Source organism: Haliaeetus albicilla, chromosome 13, assembly GCF_947461875.1.
Source record: "Haliaeetus albicilla chromosome 13, bHalAlb1.1, whole genome shotgun sequence".
NCBI classification, from domain to species: domain Eukaryota; kingdom Metazoa; phylum Chordata; class Aves; order Accipitriformes; family Accipitridae; genus Haliaeetus; species Haliaeetus albicilla.
The window spans coordinates 472,687-495,686 of NC_091495.1; the positions used below are offsets into that span (position 1 = coordinate 472,687).

Genomic DNA, 23,000 nt, shown 5'->3' on the forward strand with positions numbered 1-23,000 from the left:
GTAGCCCCCCCCACCCCCAAAATGGGGACTGGGACCCCATGGGCTTGGGGGAACACCCCCCCCCAAATTCGACCCCTTCCTCCCCCATGGGGATTCCCCCCCCCCAAACTGGGATGAGACCCCCCCCAAAATAGGGTCAGAGCCCCCCTCCCGATTTCAGGACACTCCCCCCAATTTAGGGACCCCCCCCAGACCAGCTCCAGAGTGGGGGGGGGATGTCCCCAATTTGGGGTGTGCAAAGTGTCCCCCTCCCCCCATAAAGGGGATTTGAGGGGGGGCCCAATTTAGGACAGGAGGGGTCCACATGGGGGGTACCACAGGGGTCCCCAATAATTGGGGAGGGGGCAGACCCCCCAAAAGCCCCAGGGGGGTCCCCAGCACAGGAGGGGGTGTCCCCAAATTGGGGGGGGTCCTTTTCCCTGGGGGGGGTCCCCAACCTGGGGGTCCCCATCCCCATGGGGGGGGGTCCATGTTTTTGGGGTGGGGGGGCTGTGTCTTAGGGGGGCTCCCTGTGTTGGGGGGGTCCCTGCCCCCATGGGGGGGTCTCCTTCATGGGGGGGGGATGTCCCTGTCCTTGGGGGGGTTCCCCATCCTCTTGGGGGGGGCTCCCCATCCCCATTAGGGTTCCTTATACCTGGGGAGGGTCCCCACTTAGAGGAAGGGTCCCCATCTTAGGGGGCATTCCCCATCCCTGGGGGGGGTTCCCCATCTTCTTGGGGGGGGTTCCCCATCTTCTTGGGGGGGTCCCCACCCTATCCCCTTGGTGGGGGGGGTCTCCCCATCTTGGGGGGGTCCCCAACTAAGGGGGGGTTCCCCATCCCTTGGAATGGAGGGGGGATGTTCCCCATCCCTGAGGGGGGTGTCCCTGTCCTTAGAGGGGTCCCCATCTTCTCGAGGGGGTTCCCCATCCCTATGGGGGGGGTGTCCCCCCATCTAGGGGGTGTCCCCAGCCCTGGGAAGGGGGGCAGGGGGGTAGGCGTCCGTCCCCCCCCCGTCAGTCGACGCGGACCAGCAGCCCGCAGAGGACGGTGGCCCCCGGCTCCTTGGTGACCCACTCGAGCTCGGCGGGGTCCAGCCCCTCGGGGGGGCGCAGCGAGGGGGGGCCGGCCCGGAAGGAGCCCGGCCGCACGCACACCTCCAAGGCCACCTGCGCCCCGTGCGCCCGCTGAGAGCCCGGGTCCCGGAAGCTGCGGGGGTGGAGACAGCGTTAGGACACGCCCACCCCGCCTGCCCCTTAGACACGCCCATGCCAAGAAACACCCCCCCCACCAATCTGCCCCACCACGCCCAGAGGGGGACTGGCCCCTTTAAGGCTACGCGTGGTGGTGGGCTCATTTGCATAGCCACGCCCACCCACCCCCGGGAATGGCTGGAAGCTGGGGGGGTGGGGACACCGATAGGATACACCCCCCATAGGCCACACCCAACCCCATCTCCTGGGGGGAATCGGCCCCTTTAAGGCTAAGGACTCATTTGCATAGCCATGCCCCCGGGTGCACTATAAGCTTGGGGGCGGGGACAGCGATAGGCCACGCCCCCATGTAGGCCACGCCCCCAATGGTCACACCCATCCCCCCGGGAGGGAACCAGGCCCTTTCAGGCCGCATGCAAGTATGGGATCATTTGCATAACCACGCCCACTCCGGGAATCTTTTGCATAGCCCCACCCCATAAAGCCTCCCAGCTGCTTCTACAGGAGCTGCACCCACCTAGGCTATAATTTGCATGGCCACGCCTCCTGCCACAAAAGCCCCACCTCCCTCCCATGGTTTCCAGGGGAAACCCTTCCCAGGATAGCCCCGCCCACCCGCCTCTCATTTGCATAGCCTCACCCACCCCAAAGGGGAACCACTCCAGCCCCGCCCTCTCCCACAAAGCCCCGCCCCCTCCCTGCTGCTGAAACCCGCCCACGCCCCCTCCCTCCCCGAGCCCCCGCCCACCTCCCCGGCCCCGCCCCCTCCCCAGGCCCACCCCGTCCCCGCCCAGGCCCCGCCCACATACTGCACTTTGGTGGCGAAGGGCTCGAGGGTGGCGTAGCGCAGGGCGGGGGAGAGGACGAGGCGGGGCGGGGCCGAGGTCTGAGGCCCCGCCCCGGGGGCGGGGTTACCACGCAGGGCTCCGCCCGAGGGCTCCGCCTTGGCCGGGCCACTCAGGATGGACCAGGGGCCTGGGGGGGGGGAGAGGAGGGGGGGTCAGTGGGGGGGAGGGGGGGTGATGGGGGGGTACGGGGGGGGGAAGGGGGGGTTCTGGGGGGCCTATGGGGGGTATAGTGGGCTATGGGGGGTTTATGGGGGGCTATAGGGGGGCTACGGGGGGGCTATGGCGGGTTGAGCTATGGAAGGGCTGTGGGGGCATTATGGGGGGGTATGGGGGGCTTATGGGGGGTCTAGGGGGCTATGGCAGGGTTATGGGGGTGTATGTGGGGGCTATGGCAGGGTCGTGGGGGCGCTATGGGGGGGCTATAGGGGCGCTATGGGGGATATGAGGGGTTTAGGGGGGGCTATGGGGGTGTCCACCCCCCAGATGCTGGGGTCCCCTGAGGGGGAAGGTTGGGAGGGGCTCTGGGGATGTCCTGGGGGGGCCGTGGGTACCGTCCCCCCCCGGCACACCACGCCGCGCCCCCCACCTGGCAGCAGCTCGCCCTGGTCGAGCAGACGGCGGACGGCGCCGGCGCTGGTGCCGTGGTACGCCGTCGGCCATTTCTGCCACGCTCCCCCCGCCTCCAGCCGCGGCTTCGTCCTGGGGGGGGCAAAGGGGGGGCGGGGGGGGGCAGGGGCACCCCAAAACCCCCTTGGCACCCCCAAACACACCCACCCCCCCCACGGCACCCCCAAAGCCCTCGGGGTCTCCCTAGACCCTTCCCGGGACCCCAACCCCCCCCCCGGCACCCCCAAAACCTCCCATGGGAACTCCAAACCGCCCCAGACCCCCCAATGCCCACCAAACTGCTTCAAGACCCCCAAACACCCCCCCAATGCCTCCCCAAATCCCTCCTGGACCCCCCGGGCACCCCCAACCCCCCCAGCACGCCCTAAACCCCTCATAGAGCCCCCCAGGACCCCTCAATCCTCCCTCCCGGACACCCGAAGTTCCCCCTTAATCCCCCCCAGGACTCACCCCAACCCCTCCTGGACCCCCCAAACCCCCCCAGAGGCCCCCAGATTCCTCCAAGATCCCCCCAGGACTCCCCCACACCCCTCCAGGACTCCCCAAAGCCCCCCCCTTAAACCCCTCCTAGAGCCCCCCAATCCCCCACCGGACCACCTGCATCCCCCTAAACCCCTCCTGCAACCCCCCAAAATCCCTCTAAGGCCCCCCCAGAACCCTTCCAACCCCCCCAGAACCCCCCGACATCCCCCCAGACCCCCCCAAAACCCTCTTTGACACCCCGACCTCCCCAAGACCCCCCCAAACTCCTCCTGGACCCCCCAACTCCCCCCAAAATCCCTCTTAGACCCCCCCCCAGGACCCCTGCAATCCCCCCAGGACCCCCCAAAGTCACCCCAAAACCCCTCTTAGAGCCCCCAAACCTCCTCTTAGACCCCCCCAGGGCCCCCCCAAGACCCCCCCCTCAACTCACCGGAGGCTGAAGCGACACCAGCCGAGGGGGACGGGGGGGTCACGGGGACCCTCCCCCCGCCGGCACCCCTCCTCCCCCCGGAGCTGCTGGCAGGACTCGCAGAAGCAGAGACTGCGCCGGGGCTCGGGGGTGAAATATTCATCTGGGGGGTAGTTTGGGGGGGTCAGGGGGGACCCCAACGCCCCAAGGGACCTAGGTGTCTGGGGGGGGGGGGGCACCCAGGGATCCGGGACCCCCAGCCCCAGGGCACCCAGGTTTCTGGGGGGATCCCCCCCTCAAAGGAACCCAGGTATTTGGGACCCACAACCCCCTGCAAAGGGACCCAAGTTGGGGGGCGGCACCCAGGCATCTGGGACCCCCATCCTTTGGGAACCCAGGGGTCAGGGGGTTACCCCAAACCCTCCCCAGGGCACCCAAGCATCCAGGCCCCCCACCCCTCAACCCCAGGGGGACACCCAGGGGGCTGGGACCCCCCCACCCTTTGAGGGAAGGGCACCCAAGGGCCTAGGACCCCCCCACCCTTTTTTGGGGGGGGCACCCAGGGGCACGGGCGCACCGGGCAGCAGCAGGAGATCCTTGAAGCGGGCGCAGAGAGCTTGGTACTCGCAGGGCTTGAGGGGGGGCCCGGCCAGGGGGGGGGCCCAGCAGAGGCTCTCCTTGATCCCTAGTGAGGAGGCGGGGCTTCTGTTAGACACGCCCAGGGGTGGGGCACTGCAGGGCCACACCCAAGGGTGGGGGCTTTAAATGGGCACACCCGCTCTGGTTTGGTCCTGAGCCCCCCCAGCCCCATAGATCTGGGGGTCTCTGAGTCCCCCCCAAACTCCATGGATTTGGGGGGGGCACTGACCCTCCCTCCCCCCCATTTTAGGGGTCACTGACCCCCCCAGCCCCATAGATTCCAGCAATCCCTGCCTCTCCCCACCACACCCCATTTTGGGGGTCCCTGACCCCCCCCAGCCCCCCGCTTTGGGCGTGCCCCCCCCACTCACCATCCACCACATCGGCCTTCTCCACGTCCCCCCGTGTCCGGGGGTCCCCACTGGGGCCCCCCCCATCCGGCGTCTCTGACACGATTGTCACCTGGGGGGGGACACACACAGGGGCTCAGTGGGGTCCAGATGCCTGAGGTGCTTTTTTTGGGGGGGGTACCAGGATCCCTGAGGGGATGGGTCCCTTTGGGGCGGGGGGGGGGGGGGGGGAGAAGATCTCCCTGAACAGCTGGGTCCTTTTTTGGGGGGGTGCTCCCCTGGGGTCCATTTTGGGGGGGGGGCTAAGGGCTTCCCCACCCAGACATGGGGGTCCCTGGGGTGCTCAGAAATCGGGGTGCCCCCCCCAGAACCCTTTGCGGGGGGGGGGACAATCTCCCTAGACACCTGCATCCTTTTCTGGGGGGGGGCTTCCCCCACCTGGACATGGGTGTCCCTGGGGTGCTCAGAAATTGGGGTGTCCCCCCCAGACCCTTTCTGGGAGGGGGGGGATCTCCCCGGACGCCTGGGTCCCTTTTTGGGGGGGCGGGATACCAGGATCCCTGAGGAGGTGGGTGCCCCCCCAAGTCCCTGGGGTGCTCAGAAATCAGGGTACCCTCCCCACCTGCTGGCACTGGCCATAGAGGTCGAGCAGGACGTAGCAGGGGGCCGGGACCCCCCCCGCCGCCACCCCCTGGTCGCAGCCGTTGACGTAGAGATGGAGCCGCCCCCCCCCCGTCCACCAGCAGCCCCAGCAGCGTCCCCGCCGGCAGCGCATCCAGGTTGGGGCCGTAGTTCTCACAGATCTGCGGGGGGGGGACACGACACCCCCAGAATGTAAGGGGGGGCCCCCGAGTGGTGTGAGAGGGGATCTGCCCCTCCAAGGAGATTGGAGGGGCTTGAGAATGGGGGAGGTTTGGAATGGGGGGGCCTTGGGAATGGGGGGGAGGTCACCTAGGGGTGTAGGGGACTTGGGGATGCAGGGGCCCCTGGAGGCAAAAGGGGCTTGGGAATGGGGAGGCCCTGGGAATGGGGGGGGGGGGCACCTGGGGGTGAAGGGGGCTTGGGAACAGGGGGGGACTTGGGGATGGGGGGGGGCCATGGGGGCAAAAGGGGCTTGGGAATGGGGGGGGCTTGGGAATAGGGGGTCTCTGGGGATGGGGGGACAACGCTAGGGATGGGGGAACCCCCTTGGGGATGCCCAAAAAATTGGGGACCCCCCCCGGGGAAAGGGGGGGGGATGTCCCGAGGAGGTTTGGGGGGGTGTTGGGGTCCCCTGGGAGGGGTGGGGTGTCCTGCGGAGGTTTGGGAGGTGGGCTCCCGGGTGTCGTGCCCTGTCCCCCCCTGCCCCGCGGCGGGGTGCGTTTCGGGGTGCCCCCCCCACCTTGCGGGCGTTGTGGAAGACGCTGCGGCGCTGGAGCAGCCATGCCGAGCGCTTGAGGCCGGCGGCGCAGGCAGGGAGGGGGCCGCGCCCGGGGGGGGCCCCCGTCACCCCCAGGGCCAGCGAAGAGCTCCACTGCGGGTTCAGGGCGTCGATCTGCACCTGGGGGGGGGGGGCAGCATGATGCCATCGTGACGTCGTCATGACATCGTCACCTCCCTGTGACGGCATCCCACCCCCCCATGACGTCACCTTCCCCCCCCCCCCCCCCCAGGTCACTGCCCCCAGCACCCAAGCCCACCGTGCGCACCTGGGGGTGGGTGACATCACACCCCCACGATGTCATCACCCCTTCCAGTGATGTCACCGCCCCCTCAGGGCCCACCCCCCTCCACCCCGCCCATCAACGAGCTCCACCGTGGGTTCAGCGACTGTCCCTGTGCTTAAGAGCGTCTGTGACATCGTTGTGATGTCACTGTGATGTCACGATCCAGCATCACACAGGACCCCTGCCATCAGATTGGACGGCTCAGTGTGATGTCAGGGGGACCCGGTGAGCAGTGATTGGCCGGCCCCGCGTGACATCACAGCGACACCAAACAGCTGCAGTGCCGTCAGTGGCCAATCCTGTGTGACATCATAGTCCCTGGTCAGCTCACGCAGCTGCAGCGCCGCCATTGGCCATCCCCGGCGTGACATCACAACCCCTGTTGACCCCACATTGCCGCATTGCCGCCATTGGCCGCCCCATATGACCTCACACGCAGAGACACGCCCCCGGCCCCCCTCCAATCTCCCACTCCTCGGCCATGACCTCATCAGGACACAGAGCCATTGGCCAGCCCAGTGTGACATCATCACCTCCCTCCCAACCTCCCTTTCCTCTGAGCTCATAACAATGCAGGGCTACCATTGGCTGCCTGGGAAAGGGGCAGTACCTGGAAGAGGCGGCCGGGGGGGAGGGGCTGTCCCACCAGCACCAGTCCCTGGTTGTAACTGGAGACGCGGGTGGCCGTGCGGTTCCCGTTGGAGAGCAGGATGTTCTTGCCGTGGCACCCCAAAAATGTGGGGGGGCCCTGGGGGGGAGGGGCATGGGGTCAGGGACTGGGTTGGGGGGATGGGAGCACCCCAAAAATGGAAAGGGGGGGGCCAACGGGGATTTGGGGTTCTCCACAGCACACAGTTCCCTCCCAGTCCCCCCCATCCCCCCTCCCTGAGCCTCCCAGTGCCCCCCCCATGCTCCCCCCAAGCCCCCCAGCCACCCCCAGTCCCTCCCAGTTGCCCCCCAGTGCCCCTCTAGTCCCTTCCCAGTCCCCCCCAGTGCCTCTGTAGTCCCCTCCCAGTGCCCCCCCACTCACGGCGAGGGGGGTCCCAGCGGTGGGGGAGGGGCTGGGGGTGGGGGAGGGGCTGGGGGAAGGGGCGCTGCTGCCCCCCCCCTCCCCGCCCCCCGCGCTGACGATGGAGACGGCCGTCACCCGCCCGTATAGGTCCAGCGCCACAAAGGCGTTCTGCGGGGAGGGGAGAGGCGGCGACATCAGCGCATGACGTCATGGCCCTGCCCCTCCCAGGCATGGCATGAGTTCAGGGAAGCCAGTGCCATCACAGCGAAGGCCCTCCCAGGCACAAAGTGAGGTCACAGAGCCCTGCGACATCGCTATCACTCTCTTCTCGGGCAGGACACGAGGTCAGGGAACTCAGCGACATCACAACCAAGCACCATCCCCAGGCAAGAAGTGAGATCACAGAGCCCTGTGACGTCACGGTCAGGACCCTCCCAGGCAGGAAATGAGGTCAGAGAGCTCTATGACATCACAGCTGCGCCGCTGCCAAGTAGCAAGTGAGGTCAGGAAATGAAATGGCATCAGATCAAAGCACCTCTACGGCAGCAAAGCAAGGTCACCTAACCTGATGACATCATAACAAAGCTCATCCCAGGAAAGAAGTGAGGTCACGTTGCCCTGTGACATCACGGCCAGGTTGCTCCTGGCCAGGAACTGAAATCAGAGAGCTCTATGACATCATACTTGTGCCCCTCCCAAATAAAAAATGAGCTCATGAAACGGAGTGACATCATGGTGAAGCCCCTCCCAGGCAGGAAGTGATATCAGAGAGCCTCGTGACATCACAACCACGCCCTTCCCAGGCTGGAAGTCAGGTCAGAGCGCCTCATGACATCACAGCCATGCCCCTCCCAGGCAGGAAATTAGGTCAGAGCACCTCATGATGCCACAGCCATGCCCCTGCCAGGCAGGAAATGAGGTCAGAGAGCTCCTGGTGACCCTGGAGCCCTGCATCAGGTGACACTGCGGGGGTGACATCACAGGAAGTGACACTATGGGAGGGACATCAAAGGAGTAACGTGGAAGGGGGTGACATCAGAGCAGGGTGTGTGACCTCACGGGGGTGTTACCTTGGCGACGCCGGTGGCGGCGGGGCCCATGTCCTCCCCATCTACCAGGATGTGCATCGTGTCATCGGGGCCGCGCCGCACCCCCAGACGGTTCCCAACCTGGCGGGGGGGGGCACCCGTCAGACCCTTCCGAGGACCCCCCCGAACCCCAACCCCACCCCAGGGACCCCCAGGACCCCCCTGGGGACCTCCCTGAGCCCCCCCAGGACACCCAAGACCCCCCTGGGGACCTCCCTGACACCTGCAGGACCCCAACTGGACCTTCCTGCCCCGCCCAGGAGCCCCAGGACCCCCCTGGGGACCTACTTGACCCACCCTAGGACCCCCAATATCCTCTTGGGGACCTGCCTGCCTCCCCCAGGACCCCCCTGGGACCCCAAGACTCCTCTGGGGACCTCCTTGACCCCCCCATCGAGACCCCCAAGACCCCCGTAGGGACCTCCCTGACCCCCCAACACCCCCCTGGGACTCCCAAGACCCCCTTGGGGACCTCTCTGATGCCCCAGGACCCCCCTGGAGACCCCCCTGTCCGTCCCCCCCCAACTCACCGCCAGGCGGTCGAGGGAGACGCCGTAGTTGTGGCGGGTGAGGGTCCCGTTGCGCCGGACCTCGGCCCCCGCCACCACCCAGGTGGGGGGCGCGGGCAGGTCCAGGAGGGTGGCGGGCAGGGCGGGGGGGCCGGGGGGGCCCTGCCCGGGGGGCAACGCCGTCAGCCCCAGCCGCACCGAACCCGCCCAGCGCTCGTCCAGCGCCTCGATCCGCACCTGGCAGGGCAAGGGTTAAAGGTAGGTGGGGGTGGGGCTTAGGGAAGGGGCGGGGCTACGAAAAGGCTCCTCCCACCGTGGGTGTGGCTGCCAAAAAGTGCCACCCGCTGTGGGCGGATCTATGGCTCGCTCTCGGGTTGAGTTGTAGCTGGGTAACAAGGGGTTAAATCAGGGCTGGGGAGGGGGTGGGTCTCATGGGGGCGTGGCTCCAGAAGGCTCCTCCCACCCCGGGCAGAGCCACTGCCAGGGTTAAATCGCAGCGGGGAGGAGGCGGGGCTTATGCAGGGGGAGGAGCCCCCTAACCCCTCCCACTTTTCTTAAAGAGACACCACAGCTCCCACGGCTCCCCCCCTTCCACCATGCAGGGGTGTGGTTACTTTCCAACCCCTCCCCCCAAGGTGACCCCACCCACCCCGCGGGCGTGTCCCTAGGGCCCCCCGCCCACTTTTCTTAAAGAGACATCGCACCTCCCACCATTCCCCCCCCCTTTCCACCATGCAGGGGTGTGGCCGTTCCCCAACCCCTCCCACCCGGTTGACCCCACCCCAGTGGGCGTGTCCCTCGGGGCCCCACCCACCTCAAAGAGCTCCCCGGGCCGGAGGTGGGAGCGGCTGAAGACGAGGCCATGGCAGTAGCCGGCCACCCTGGCGGCTCCCAGCCCCTCCGCCCCCAGCGCCACGTTCTGCCCGCAGCGGCCGTGGAAACGCTGGCACGGGCCGGGGGCTGGAGGGGGGGGGGGGCAGGGAGAGAAGGGGCAGGGTTAGAGGAGGGTGTGGCAGCGGGAGGGGGAGGGCGTGGCAGGTGGGATGTCACCCGTGGGGGGAACATGGGGGGTGTCACTGAGGAACACATCAGCTCCTGAGTGAGGCGCGTGTGTGTGTGTGTGTGTCCCGGCTGATGTGTCACCTGGGGGGGACATGTCACCTGGGGACACACACACACGTCACCCAGAATGGGGACACGTCACCCAGGGGACACACGTCACCCTGGGGGGATAGGACAGGACACACATCACCCAGAGTGGGGACACGTCACCCAGGGGACACACACACACACACACACGTCACACTGGGGGGAGCCAGGACACATCACCCAGAGTGGGGACACATCATCACCCCATTGAGGGCCACAGCCATGGGGACACCCGTGCCCCCCCTCACCCCGCCACCCCCCCCCGGTATCCCCTACCTGGGGAGGGGAGAGGACAAGCCTTCTCGGTGGCACTGCTGGTGGTCAGGCTGTTGTCGGCCGGGCCGGTGGCCCCGGTGAGGGACACCTGGACGCACTGGCCGTAGAGGTCCACCACCGCGTACACCTCTGCAGGGACGGGGACACGTGTCACCCCCCATGGCCCCGTCCCCACATCCTCATGCTCCTCCGTGTCTGTCATGCTCCTGTCCCCATGTCCCTCTCCATGTCCCTGTCCCCACGTCCCCCCGTGTCCTCATCCTTGTCCCCCGTGTCCCCCCACCACGTCCCCAGGGAACACCAGAACGGTTCAGGTCCCCAGGACCACATCACGCTGACATGGGAGCCCATGTCCCCATCCCTGTCCCCCCATCACCCCTTCCCCATCCCCAGTGTCCTCCCTGTGTCCCCCCCCAGCGTCCCCATCCCCACGTCCCCATCCCCATATGTCCCCCCCGTGTCCCCTGGGGACCCCAGACCATCACAGATCCCCATGCACCGAGCACATCGTGCCAACGCAGGACCCCGCGTGTGCGTGTCCCCTAGCTCTGTCCTCGTCCCCGTGTCCCTGCCGCGTCCCCAAGCTGTCCCCTTACCTGCCGGTAGCCCCGAGCAGGCGACGCCTTGGTCGGCGCCGTTGATGAAGTAACGCAGGTCGCCCCGTGCCGTCCGCATCATCCCGATGCGCGAACCCGTCCCTAATGAGTCCAGGTCGCAGCCGTAGTTGTTCCGCATGGTGTTACCGTCCTGCATGATGGCCGTCCCGCTGCAGGGACACAGGCACATTGTGGGGACACCGAGGAAAGGTTGGGGGGGACGACAAGGGGACAAGAAAGCACTCGGGGCTCATGTGGCCCAGCAGGATGCTTGGGGATGGATGGGGACCTTTGGGGACAGACAAGGACTGTGGGATGCATAGGGACCCTTGGGGACAGACGGGGACCCTCCGAGATGGGACAAGGACTGTGTGGACACATGGGGATCCTTGGGGATGGATGGGGACCCTGGGGACAAGCAGGGACCCTTAGGGACAGATGAGGATCCTTGGGGATGGACAGGGACCCTGGGGACAGATGGAGACACCTGGGGATAGACGTGTTCCCTTGGGGACACACGGGGACTCCTGGGGACAGATGGGGACCTTGGGGATAAGCAGGGACCCTTAGGGACAGACAGATGGGGACCCTTGGGGATGGACAGGAACCTGGAGACAGATGGGGACAGTTGGTGACAGATGAGGACCCTTAGGGACAGATGAGGACCCTGGGGACTAACACATTCCCTCGGGGACAACCCAGGGACCCTGGGGACAATTGCGGACCCTTGGGGAACTTGATGAGCCAGCACAACGCCTTGCGGACAGACGTGACCCCTTGGGGACACCAAGAACATAGACCTGGCCTCTTGGGGACAGAAGAGGAGGTCAGGGACAAAAGAGGGATGGACAGGGACCCCTCAGGGAACCTGGTGACCCAGTAAGGCCCCTTGGGGACTGAGGTGACCCCCCCAGGTGACACCAGCGTGTCCCCCTCCTCCTCACCTCAGCATCCAGGTGTCGTAGTCGATGTCCGTCATGGTGTTGGGGAACTCCAGGTCCTCGGGGCGGATGGCGGTGACGCCTGCAGGGACAACAGGGGTGACAGGGGACATGGAGGGGGGGACAGGAGATGGGGAAGGGTGTGGGGGACCCCCCCCACCCCCTCCCCTCCGTGTCCCCTCTTGTCCCCTCTCACCTGCCTCGATGGAGCCAGACCAGCGATCCACCATCTTCTGGATGACAATCTCAAAGAGTTCCCCGTCCCGCAGCGCCCTGGGGGACACCGGGGGGGTCACCCCAAAACCTTGGGGGGGTAGGAGGGGGACAACGGGGTGGCAACAAGGTTGTGGGCAGATTTGGGGGACCTGGGGCTGTATTTTGGGGTGCAGGGGATGGTTTTGGGGTGCCCCGACCGGCTGGAGATGACAATAACATTATCAAACTTGCAGCAGCAGCTCTGGCACAGATTTGGGGACTTGGGGCTGACACTTGGGGACATTGGGGGACCCGTGGCCAGGTTTTGGGGTGCAGGAAAAGGTTTTGGGGTGCAGAGGGAGGTTTTTGGGGTGCCCCTGACTGGTTGGAGATGACAATGATGCAACTGAACTCAGAGCGGCAGTTCTGGCACCGGCTGGGGGACGTGGGGACAGCATTGGGGGACACTGGGGGACCCATAGTCAGGTTTTTGGGTGCAGGAGAAGGTTTTGGGGTGCAAGGTGGGATTTTGGGGTGCAGGGTGGGGATTTTTGGGGTGCCCCTGACCGGTTGGAGATGACTATGGCATCATTGAACTCGGAGCGGCAGTTCTGGCGCAGGGCGGTGCGCCCGCCGTTGGTGATGACAGCGTTGGTACCGTGCAGGCGGTGGAACCGCAGGTCACTAGGGGAACCCCCCGGGGATGGACTTTCGGGGGACCCCGGGGTGTCCCCCTCCGAACCATCACCTGCCAGCGAGGTCACCTCTTGGGGGACACACACAAATGACCCGTGAATCCCCAATGTCAGGGCTCCAGCAATCTCCCTGCACCCCCAGCTCCAGCCCTGCACCCCAGTATTGCCCTCCGGTGGCCCTGCACACTGGAGTCCCCAATGTTCCTCAAACCCACACCCTGATGTCCCCAGGACCCCCATCCCCCCTAAACCCAAAACCCCAGTGTCCCCAAACCCACACCCTGATGCCCCCAAGCCCCCCAAAACTCCACCTCTGACCTCTCCACGTGCCCCGCCCCAAGCCCCTACATCCCCAGTGTCCCTCCCAGGAGCTCACCGCCGTCCTCGACAATGGTGGCCTGGGCAGCCTGGCCGTAGAGGTCCACCACGGCGTAGACGTTGGGGGGCACGTTCCAGGCGGCGGGTCCCTGTGCCGCCCCGTTGACGAAGAAGTGGAGGGTACCGTCGTCCCTGCGTACCACCCCCACCGTGTCCCCCGCCTGCGGGGATGCACGTCACCCGGGGAGGGGGGACACCGACAGGTCCCAACCAGGGACCCAGGCGTCCGGGTTGTCCCACCTTGAGGCGGTCGAGGTTGTGGCCGTACTCGTCGAGGACGGTAGTGCCGTTGTGCATCACACCGTTGCCCGTCATCATCCAGGTGCCTGCAGGGACAGGGACGGGGTTGGGGACACGACCCATGGAGGGGAAGGGTGGCTGAGGATGCCCTGGAGTGGTTGGGGACACCCTGGAGTGGTATGAGATGCCCTTGGGACACCCTGGAGTGGCTGGAGACACCCTGGGGAGAAGGCAGAGTGTCTGAGAACACCTTGGAGTGGTAGGAGATGCCCTGAGGACACAAACGGGTGGCTGGAGACACTCTGGGGACATCCTGGAGTAGCTGGGGATGCCCCAGGGACACCCAGGGGTGGCTGGGGACACCCTGGGGTGACTCAAGATGCGCTGGGGACTTTCTGGAGCAGCTCAAGATGACCTGGGGACACCTAAGGCTAGCTGGGGATGTCCTGGGGACATCCTAGGGTGGCTGGTGACACTCTGGGGACACTCAGGAGAAGCTGGAGACGTCTTGGGGACACCCAGGAATAGCTGAGTGGTATGAGATGCTCTGGGGACACCCTGAAGTGCCTCAAGAAGTCCTGGGGACACCTTGGAGTGGCTCTAGATGCCCCAGGGACACTCCGGAGTGACTGAAGATGTCCTGGAATGGTTCAAGATGCCTAGAGGACATGTTGGGGTGGCTGGGAACAACCTGGGGTGGCTGGGGGCCTTGTAGGGACCCCAGAAAGATGTTTGGAACCCCTCAGGGACATCAGGAACCCAGCCGAATGCAGGTGGGTCATGGTGGGAGGGCAGGAGGAGGTAGGCAGGGGTGTGGGTGGTGACCCCATGAGGACGTTGGGGACCCCATAGGGACCCCATGGTGATGTTGGGGACCCACCTGAGCACTGGTTGGTAATGCTGGTGGGCAGCTGAGGGTAGATAGGGTGGTGGGTGGTGACCCCATGGGGACGTTGGGGAGCCCCTAGAGATGCCAGGGACCCACCTGAGCGCAGGTTGGTCATGGTGGAGGGCAGCTGGAGGTAGGCAGGGTTGTGCGTGGTCACCCCAATCTCGATGGACCCGGCCCATTTGTCCACCATCTTGTCAATGCGGACCTGGAAGAGCTCGTTGTCCCGCAGCGCCCGGGCACTCAGCACCACCCCGTGGTTGAAGTCATCTGTCGCGCTGGGGACAGGGACATCGTGTCACCCGGGGGGGCAGGGTGGAACGAGAGATAGGTCCATCATGTCAGCGGAGACATGGGGACACCACATCAACAGGGACACAGGGAATGGGTCCATCATATCAATGGGGGACACCAGGAACGAAGACACAACGTCAGCAAGGACACCAGAGATGGGTTCGTTACGTTGATGAGGGCTCCAGGGATGGGGACACATGGACTCAATGTCAACAGGGATGCCAGGGATGGGTCCATCGCGTCAACAGCGACAGCAGACACGGGGACACAAAGACGTGTCAGTAAAGACACTGGAAATGAGCTCGTTATGTCAACACACACCCCAGAAACAGTGACACAACGATTCAATGTCAGGGGGGACACCCGTAATGAGTCCACTACATTGATGAGGACACCAGGGATGGGGACACAAGGACACAACGTCAGCACAGATCCCAGAGACGGGTCCATCACGTCAACAGACAAAGCACGAATGGGGACACAGGGACACAACGTCATTGAGGACACCAGGGATGGGTTCATCACGTCAACAGGGACAGCAAGGATGGGCACACAAGGACACAACGTCAACAAAGACACCAAGGAGGGGTCCAACATGTTGATGAGGACACCAGGGATGGGGACACAGGAACACAACGTCAACAGGCACACCAGGGACAGGTCCATTGCATTGACAAGGACACCAGAGCTGGGGACACCAGGGATGGACCCATCACATCAAAGGAGACACGGTCACTCGCTGTGACCACAAGACCATCTTCCCCTCCCTTGTCCCCGTTCCCTCTGCACCCCTCAGTGTCCCCAGGTCCCCCCAAGCTCCCACGTCCCTCCCCATGTCCCCCAGCATCCCCCCACGTCACTCACTGTGGCCGCAGAGCCGTGCGCCCCTCGTTGACGATGGCTGCCTTCTGCCCGCAGTTGGGGTGGAAGAGGAGACGAGGGGGCGGTGGGGGCCCGGCGGGTGGCCCGGCAGGGGGCTGGGGAGACGTGAGGGGACGCCGGCCACCCTCGGGTGACAACGCACGCAGGATGGCATTGTTGCGCCGCAAGCGGTCGCTGTGGTTGTGGTTGTGGACGATGGTCACCTTCACCGCCATCCCGTAGAGGTCCACCACCCCGTAGACCACCAGTGGCGTCAACGTCGTTGCCACCCCTGGAGACAGGGAGAGGGATGTCACCGCAGCCACACTGGGGACACCCTGGTCCCCTCGAGATCATGGGGTGTCAACACTGGGGACACCCTATGGATGGAGACATCACTAAAAACCAATTTGGGATCGCTTGTGTCCCCTCCCAGTCATAGAGTTTCAATGTTGGGGACACCCCATGGATGGAGGTGCCACCACAGACACCCTGGGGATACCCTGGACCCCTCCCAGTTGTGCAGCACCAACTTGGTGAACACCCCAGGGTTGCGGACATCACTAAGAACCACTTTGGGGTCTCTGTGTCCCCTCAAGGTCATAGGGTGTAAACTTGGGGATATTCCAGGGATGGAAATGTCCCCAACAGCCAGTCCGGGGTCTCCTATGTCCCTTCAAGATCATGGGGAATCAACGTGGGGGACACCCCAGGGCTGGGGACGTCACTAATAACCACTTTGAGGTCTGTCTCCTCAAGGTTATGGGTGTCACCATGGGGGGCACCCTGAGAATGGGGTTGTCCGCAAGGGCCACCTTGAGGTCCCCACGTCCCCTCCCACTCATGACGTGTCAACCTGCACGACACCATACAGATGGGGACAGGCCCAAGAGCCACTTTAGGGTCTCCATGTCCCCTCCCTGTCCTGGGCTATCAACACTGGGGACACCCCATGGATGAAGATGTCCCCAAGAACCACCTGGGGTCCCTTAAGGTCATGGGGCATCAACATGGGGGATGCTCCATGGACACAGACATCTTCAAAGCCACCTTGGTGTCCCCATGTCCCCTCTCAGCCCCAAGATGCCAATTTGGGGACTTTCAAGAGACCCCTGGGGGTATGGGGGGTGTGTCCCCATGTCCCTATGTGTCCCCTTGGGGTGTCCCTGTGTCCCCCCACCTTGGTCGATGCCATTAATGTAGAAGTGGAGGGCATTGTTGGCTTTCCTCGTCAGCCCGATGTGGTCCCCTTCCTGCAGGGAGAACACACACACATGACATGGGTGACAAGAGGCCCCCCAAAAATCTGAGGGGAGGGATTTGGGGCGGGGATTGGGAGCCCCCGCCAATCCCCAGGGTGTCCTCAAGGGGTTGGGGGTGCAGAGATGGAGGAGGGACATTGGTGGGACCCCCCCAAAATTCTTGCAGGGGATGGTGGGGACAGCAGGGACACAAGCAGGGCAGGAGAACATCACTGGGACCCGCTCAAAACTCCTGCAGTGGACAATAGAGATGTGGAGGCAGGAGTTTGGGGGTCCCAAGGGGGGAATTGGGGGTGCAGGAGGGGGTTGACGTCGCTGGGACCTCCCCCAAACCCCTGCAGGGGACAGTGGAGATGGGGGGGGGGCAAATGAGGAGTTGGAGGTCTCTGGGGGGCGTTAAGGGGGGTCCCCCCAATTTTCAGGGGCCCTGGGGAGGTTTTGCGAATCTCAGGGGAGTTGAAGGGGGATCCCTCTGATTCTGGGGGGCCTCAGGGGGCTTTTGGGGGTTCTAGAGAGAACCTGGGGGTCCTCCCCCAAATTTGGGGGGCCTCAGGGGGACTTTGGGGATCCCAGGGTGGGTTTGGGGTGTCCCCCCGATTTTAGGGGACCCCAAGGGAGGGGTTGGAACCCCCAGGGGAGCACAATGGGGGTTTGGGGGTGTTTTGGGGGTCCTGGGGGTGGGGTTCAGGGGTCGCCCCCTGATTTGGAGGGGGTCCCCCTGATTTTGGGGTGCCCTGGGGGTGTCACCTGCAGCTCGTCGAGGCTGAACTCGCAGTACTCGCGCCGCGTCCCCTTCCCGTTGGTCAGGATCCCACAGCCGCTCATCATGATGGTACCTGGAGGGGTGCAGTGGGGGGGGTCTTGGGGGGGACCCAGGCACCCAGGGAACTCCCCCACATCCCCTCTGGGGGGGACCCAGGCATTGGGGAACTCCCCCACCCCTTTTCTAAGGGCATTCAGGGAGCCTCAGCTCTACCGTTGGGGGTCTTGGGGGGACTCAGGCATCCGGGGGGCCCCCCACCCCACTCTGGGGGAGGACCCAAGCATCTGGGGGGGTCCCAGGCATCCAGGGGGGGCTCACCGGAGCGGAGGTTGGTCATGGTGGCGGGGTACTCGAGGCTGTTGGGGTTGTGCGCCGTCACCCCGATCTCAATGGAACCCGACCATTTGTCCACCAGCTTGTCGATACGAATCTGGGACAGGGGGTGTCATGGGGTGAGGGGGAGGGTGTCAAGGGACCCCCACCCCCCCCCCAGGATCCCCTGACACCCCCCAGAATTCCCTCCCATGTGCTTCACAGCCCGCCCAATACCCCATGGGACACCCAGTTGCCCCAAGGACCCCAAAAATGTCCCCAAGACACTCTCAGGTCCCCAGTGCTCTCCCCCAGCCCCCCCCAACTCTACGACACCCCCCCAAGATGCCTACAATGCACCAAGACCCCCCCAGGACCCCTGTGATGCTCCCCAAGACCCCCCAGAACATCCCTGAGACCCCAAGAACAATCAGGACCCCCATAAAGGTCCCCATGATGCCCCCCTGACCCCAAAGCCCCCCCAGAACCCCCATGATGCCCCCCCAGGTGCCCTATAAGACCCCCACAACCACTCAGGACCCCCGTGAGGCCCCCCAGGACCCTCATAATGCCCCAGGGACCCCTGTAAGACCCCACACAACCACCCAGGACCCCCACATGACCGCCCTCAGGACCCCTGTGGTGCTCCTAAGACCCCCATGACCACCATAAGCCCCCCCAGGAGCCCTGTGGTGCCCTTCAGCAATCTCACAACACCACCAGAACATTCCCAAGCCCCCCCAGGACCCCCATAATGCCCCAAAGACCAGCCTGATGCCCCAAAAACTCTGATGATGCCAGCCAGGCCCCATATAATGCCCCCCAGGACCCCCCATGACCACCCAGGACACCCCTGATGCCCCCAAGACGCCACCCAGGACCCCCCAAATCCCCTTCACGACCACCCAGGATGCCAGTGATGGCCCAAAAAGCCCCATGATGCCCCCCAAGACCCCCAAAGAACCCCCGGACCTCGAACATCTCGCCATCGCGCAGGGGCCGGTTGGTGAGGACGACGCCATTGTTGAACTCGTCGAGGGGCCGCCGGCGCTCAGCTGTCTTGTGCCCATTGCTCAGTTTGATGAGGGCCCCGCACTTCTCATGGAACAGCAGCGCCTCATTGGACAGCGGAGCCCCTGGCCCCGCCCATGCCGCACCTGTGGGTGGGGTTAGTTAGGACACACCCTCTGGGAGGGGACACACCCTCTGGGAGGGGACACACCCTCTGGGAGGGGACACACCCTCTGGGAGGGGACACACCCTCCAGAGAACCCCTCTATCCATTCATTATGGCAATCTAGAGTGGTGGAAGCTCCACCTCCTGAGGTGGGCTGTGACCCCTGGAGAGACCACACCCCCTGAGACCCCACCTTTTTTCACACAAACCCCACCCACAAACACAAGCCACACCCACTGAAATCTCTATTTATCAGATGTTTCAGAAAAAAAAATAACAAAGCATCTACCTCCTGTGGTTTGGCACACCCCAAGAGGCCCCGCCCCTATTGAGACAAGCCCCACCCCTCATCAGGACAGGCCCTGCCCAGCAGACCACACCCACAGGACAAGCCCCACCCACCAAAAGAGACCATACCCCTTCAAGATACTCCACCCACTTGGAAGAGACTCCATAACTGCAAGTCGGGAGACGAAAGGTTCCACCCCCCCGTGAGAGGCCACACCCCCAACACCACTGACCCCACCCCCTGGAGAGGCTCCACCCACAAGTCCCCTCCCCTCTCCCAGCCACAGCTGCAGGTGAGGATGGTGAAAGCCCCACCCCTTCCAGCCAACTCCACCCACTGAGCCTCACCCATCTGGGATGAGGCCACACCCCCAAGGAGACACCACCCACACAGACAGGTGACAAAGGCTCCGCCCCCTGCAGCTGGCCACACCCCCTGGTGACAAGCCCCACCCCCTCCCAGACACAGCTGACTGTGGCCCCACCCCTAGAAGTGGCCCCGCCCCCTGTCACTCACCACCCTCGGGGGGGTCAAGGCTGTCTGGGAACTTGTCAGGGCGGGGCTGGGCCCGGGGCGGGGCCGGGGCAGGGGGCAGCGCTGGGAGGGAGCAGGGGGGGCACCAGTAACCCCAGTGCCCTCCCAGTAATGTCCCCCAGTAACCCCAGTGCTCCCCCAGCCCCCCCAAATCCCCCCTCCCCATATCGCCATGCCCCAAAACAGCCCCCAAATCCCCCCAGTCTTCTTCCCCATCACTCCCAGACTCCCCAATATCCCCCTCCCCATATCCCCATACCCCAAAATTCCCTCCAAATCCCCCCAGCCTGCCTCCCCATCACCCCTGGACGCCCCCAGACCCCCTCAAATCCCCTATCCCCATACCCCAAAATTCCCTCAAAATCCCCCCAGTCTCCTTCCCCATCACCCCCAGACCCCCAAATCCCCCCTCCCTGACCCCCAGCCCCCCAAGTCCCCCGTAGAACCCCAAATCCCCGCTCCATCACGCACCCAAATAGCCCCCTAGACCCCCAAATCCCCCCATCACCCCCCAGCCCCCCCAAATATGCCCTAGACCCCCCAACCCCCCCCATCACCCCCATCCCCCAAAATACCCCCTAGAACCCCAAATTCCCCCTCCAGCACCCCCCCAAATACCCCCCCAGACCCCCAAATCCCCCCCCCCCCACTCCCAATTACCCGGCAGGGGCGTGGGTACCGGTGGTAAAGGGGGGGCGGGGGGGGGTCCAGCCACCTCGGGGGGGACAACAGTAACCTGGGTACATTTCCCATAGAGATCCACCACGGCCCAAACACGGGGGGGCAACCCGGCGGCCGCGACCCCCCAGTCCCGCCCGTTTACCCAAAGCCGTAATTCCCCCGCCGGGGTGGCTTGAACCCCGACTCGATCTCCTTCCCCTAAAGCATCTAAATCTGGCCCAAAATCTTCCCTTAAAGATCGACCGTCCCGAAGAACGGAACAACCGGAGACGACCCAGGAACCCCCCCGGAGACCGGTGGCACTACTGGGAAAATCCAATTCAGCCGGATCCAGAGCCGTCACCCCCACCTCGATGGAGCCGCTCCAGGAGTTCACCTGGGGGGGGGAAGAAAGGGTTAAGGGGGGCCTTGGTGTAGGAAAGGGGGGAATGGGGCGGTAAGGGGGAAATGGGGGGAATGGGGGGAAATGGGAGGTAAGGGGGTCCTTGGGGGGGGAAAGGGGGGCAAAAGGGTGGGTAAAGGGGGAGCAATGGAGGTAAGGAGGGGAACGGGGGAAATGGGGGGGTTAAGGGGGTCCTTGGTATAGAAGAGGGGAGAATGTGGGGGGTCAAGGGCCCCCCAACGCTGGTGTCTGTGTTACCCCGACACTGGGGGCTCTGGTGTGGGGGGGCATTGCCTGATGTTGGGGAGCCCCAATAAAGGGGGGGCCCCAACGTGGGGGGGGGTGCTGAGAGTCCATGTTGGGGTGCCCCTTCCCCCACCCCAGTTACAGCCGGTTCCCCCAGTTGCCTCCAGGCCTTCCGCAGTCAGCCCCAACCCCCTCTTCCCCAGTCCCTCCCCCTTGTCCTCCCAGTTAACCCCAGTCCCCCCTCTCCAGTAAAGCCCAGTCCCTCCCAGTCTTCCCAGTCACCCCCCCATCCCCTTTCCCAGTCAGCCCCAGCCCCTCCTCCCCAGCCCTCCCAGTCACCTCAGTCACTCCCTTCCCCAGTTCTCCCAGTTACCCCCAGTACCCTCTGCCCCAGTTCTCCCAGTCCCCCCAGTTACTCTCAGCCTCCCTTCCTCAGTTCTCCCAGTGCCCGCTAGTTCTCCAGATCACCCCCAGCACCCCCTTCCCCAGTCCTCCCAATGCCCCCCCAGTCTTCCCCGTCCCCCCTTTCCCAGTCCTCCTAGTTCCCCCAGTTCCCCCCAGTCCCCTCTTCCCCAGTCCTTCCAGTCACCCTCAGCACCCCCTTCTCCAGTCCTGCCAGTTACACCCATTTCCCTCTTCCCCACTCCTCCCAGTCATCCCAGTTACCCCTAGTCCCCTCTTCCACAGTCCTCCCAATCATCCCATTTACCCCCAGTCCCGTCTTCCCCAGTCCTCCCAGTCACCCCAGTTATACCCAGTTCTCTCTTCTCCACTCCTCCTACTCATCCCACTTCCCTCTTCCCCAGCCCTCCCATTCCCCCCAGACCCCCTCACCACCCCATCCCCAGCCCTCCCAGTCCCCCCCCACCTTCCTGTCGATGCGGACGGTGAAGACGCGGCCGGGTCGCAGCGGATCGCGACTCAACACCAGCCCGTGATTAAACTCCTGACCCGGCTGGGCCCGGGCCGCGCTCCGACCCCCCTGAGACAACGACACCAGCTTCCCGGTACGGGGGTGCAGCTCCCCGGGACCCCCCGGGCCCCCGCCTGCCCCACCGGGGCCCGGTGCCGCCATCGCGCTCCGCCGCGCTCCACGGTACCGGCGGGCCTTTCCCCCCCACACCCCACCGACCGGCTTTGCGACTTTTTTACGGCGCGGCGCGACGCGGCACGCTTGACGGCGGAGTGGCGCGGCGCGGGGGTTAGCCCCTCTTTCGCCGCGTCTCTCCGGGGTTTTTCACGGCCCGACCATCCCCCCCCCCCTTGTACCGCGACCCCCAGCTCCCCCCCAGCTCCCCTCCGCCTCTCCTCTCCCCCCGCCTCACCCCGCCACCCTTTCCCCGCGCTTTACGGCAGCGTGGCACCCCCGCTCCCCCACCACCCCTGGCCCCGAGTCACATTTACGGCACCGTCGCGCCAGCCGGCCGCTTGACGTCTCGGCAACAGTTGCCATGGGGACGGGCCCTGCCTGGCAACGCCGCGGTCCCGCCGCTAATTAATCCCCGGTAATGAAGCTGAGCTAATTACGGGGCTGCCGCGGCCGGGGAGGGGGTGTGTGGGGGGTGTTAATTAGCGCTGGGATCTCATTCGCGACGGAAATAAACTGGTTCTGAGGTATTAGCGGCCATCGCGGAGTAATTAAGGAGCTATTACGATGTAATTAGCAGCTAATTAGGCATTAATTATGGGCTAATTGAAGGCTAATTAACTAAAAGTAGGGGTTTGGGTGGGGGGGTGCGCTTCCAGGCCCACTCCTGTGCCCGGATTGGGGTCAAACTTGGTGTTAAAGAGCACAATCAGCCTAATTATTCTGCCCCCCCCTTCTCCACCTTGCTCCGTGTGTCCCCCCGACATCCCCTCCATCACCCCCCCCATCCCGACCCCCCCCCCACAAATCCCCCGTAAACCCGCCCACATCCCCCCCGGCCCCTCCATCCCATCCTCCCCCCCCCGGTGCCCCCCCCGTCCCCCCCCATT

At 64.9% G+C, this 23,000-nt stretch overlaps 1 protein-coding gene across 1 annotated transcript; it reads right to left on the minus strand.

Annotated features, from left to right (window-relative positions):
* Window positions 1-778: 778 nt before the first annotated feature.
* NEURL4 (neuralized E3 ubiquitin protein ligase 4) lies at window positions 779-22,152 on the minus strand. Its single transcript, XM_069799750.1, is given in 30 exon segments — window positions 779-1,187; window positions 2,002-2,167; window positions 2,627-2,739; window positions 3,581-3,722; window positions 4,137-4,244; window positions 4,570-4,660; window positions 5,171-5,269; window positions 5,271-5,351; window positions 5,930-6,088; window positions 6,865-7,002; window positions 7,285-7,434; window positions 8,337-8,435; window positions 8,885-9,100; window positions 9,678-9,823; window positions 10,289-10,417; window positions 10,885-11,054; window positions 11,829-11,907; window positions 12,022-12,098; window positions 12,588-12,786; window positions 13,092-13,254; window positions 13,334-13,419; window positions 14,319-14,500; window positions 15,381-15,669; window positions 16,558-16,630; window positions 17,387-17,475; window positions 17,721-17,832; window positions 18,687-18,871; window positions 19,697-19,777; window positions 20,375-20,771; window positions 21,892-22,152. Coding segments are annotated over 30 exon segments (4,419 nt in total). The 5' UTR covers window positions 22,099-22,152; the 3' UTR covers window positions 779-994.
* Between the last annotated feature and the right edge of the window lie 848 nt (window positions 22,153-23,000).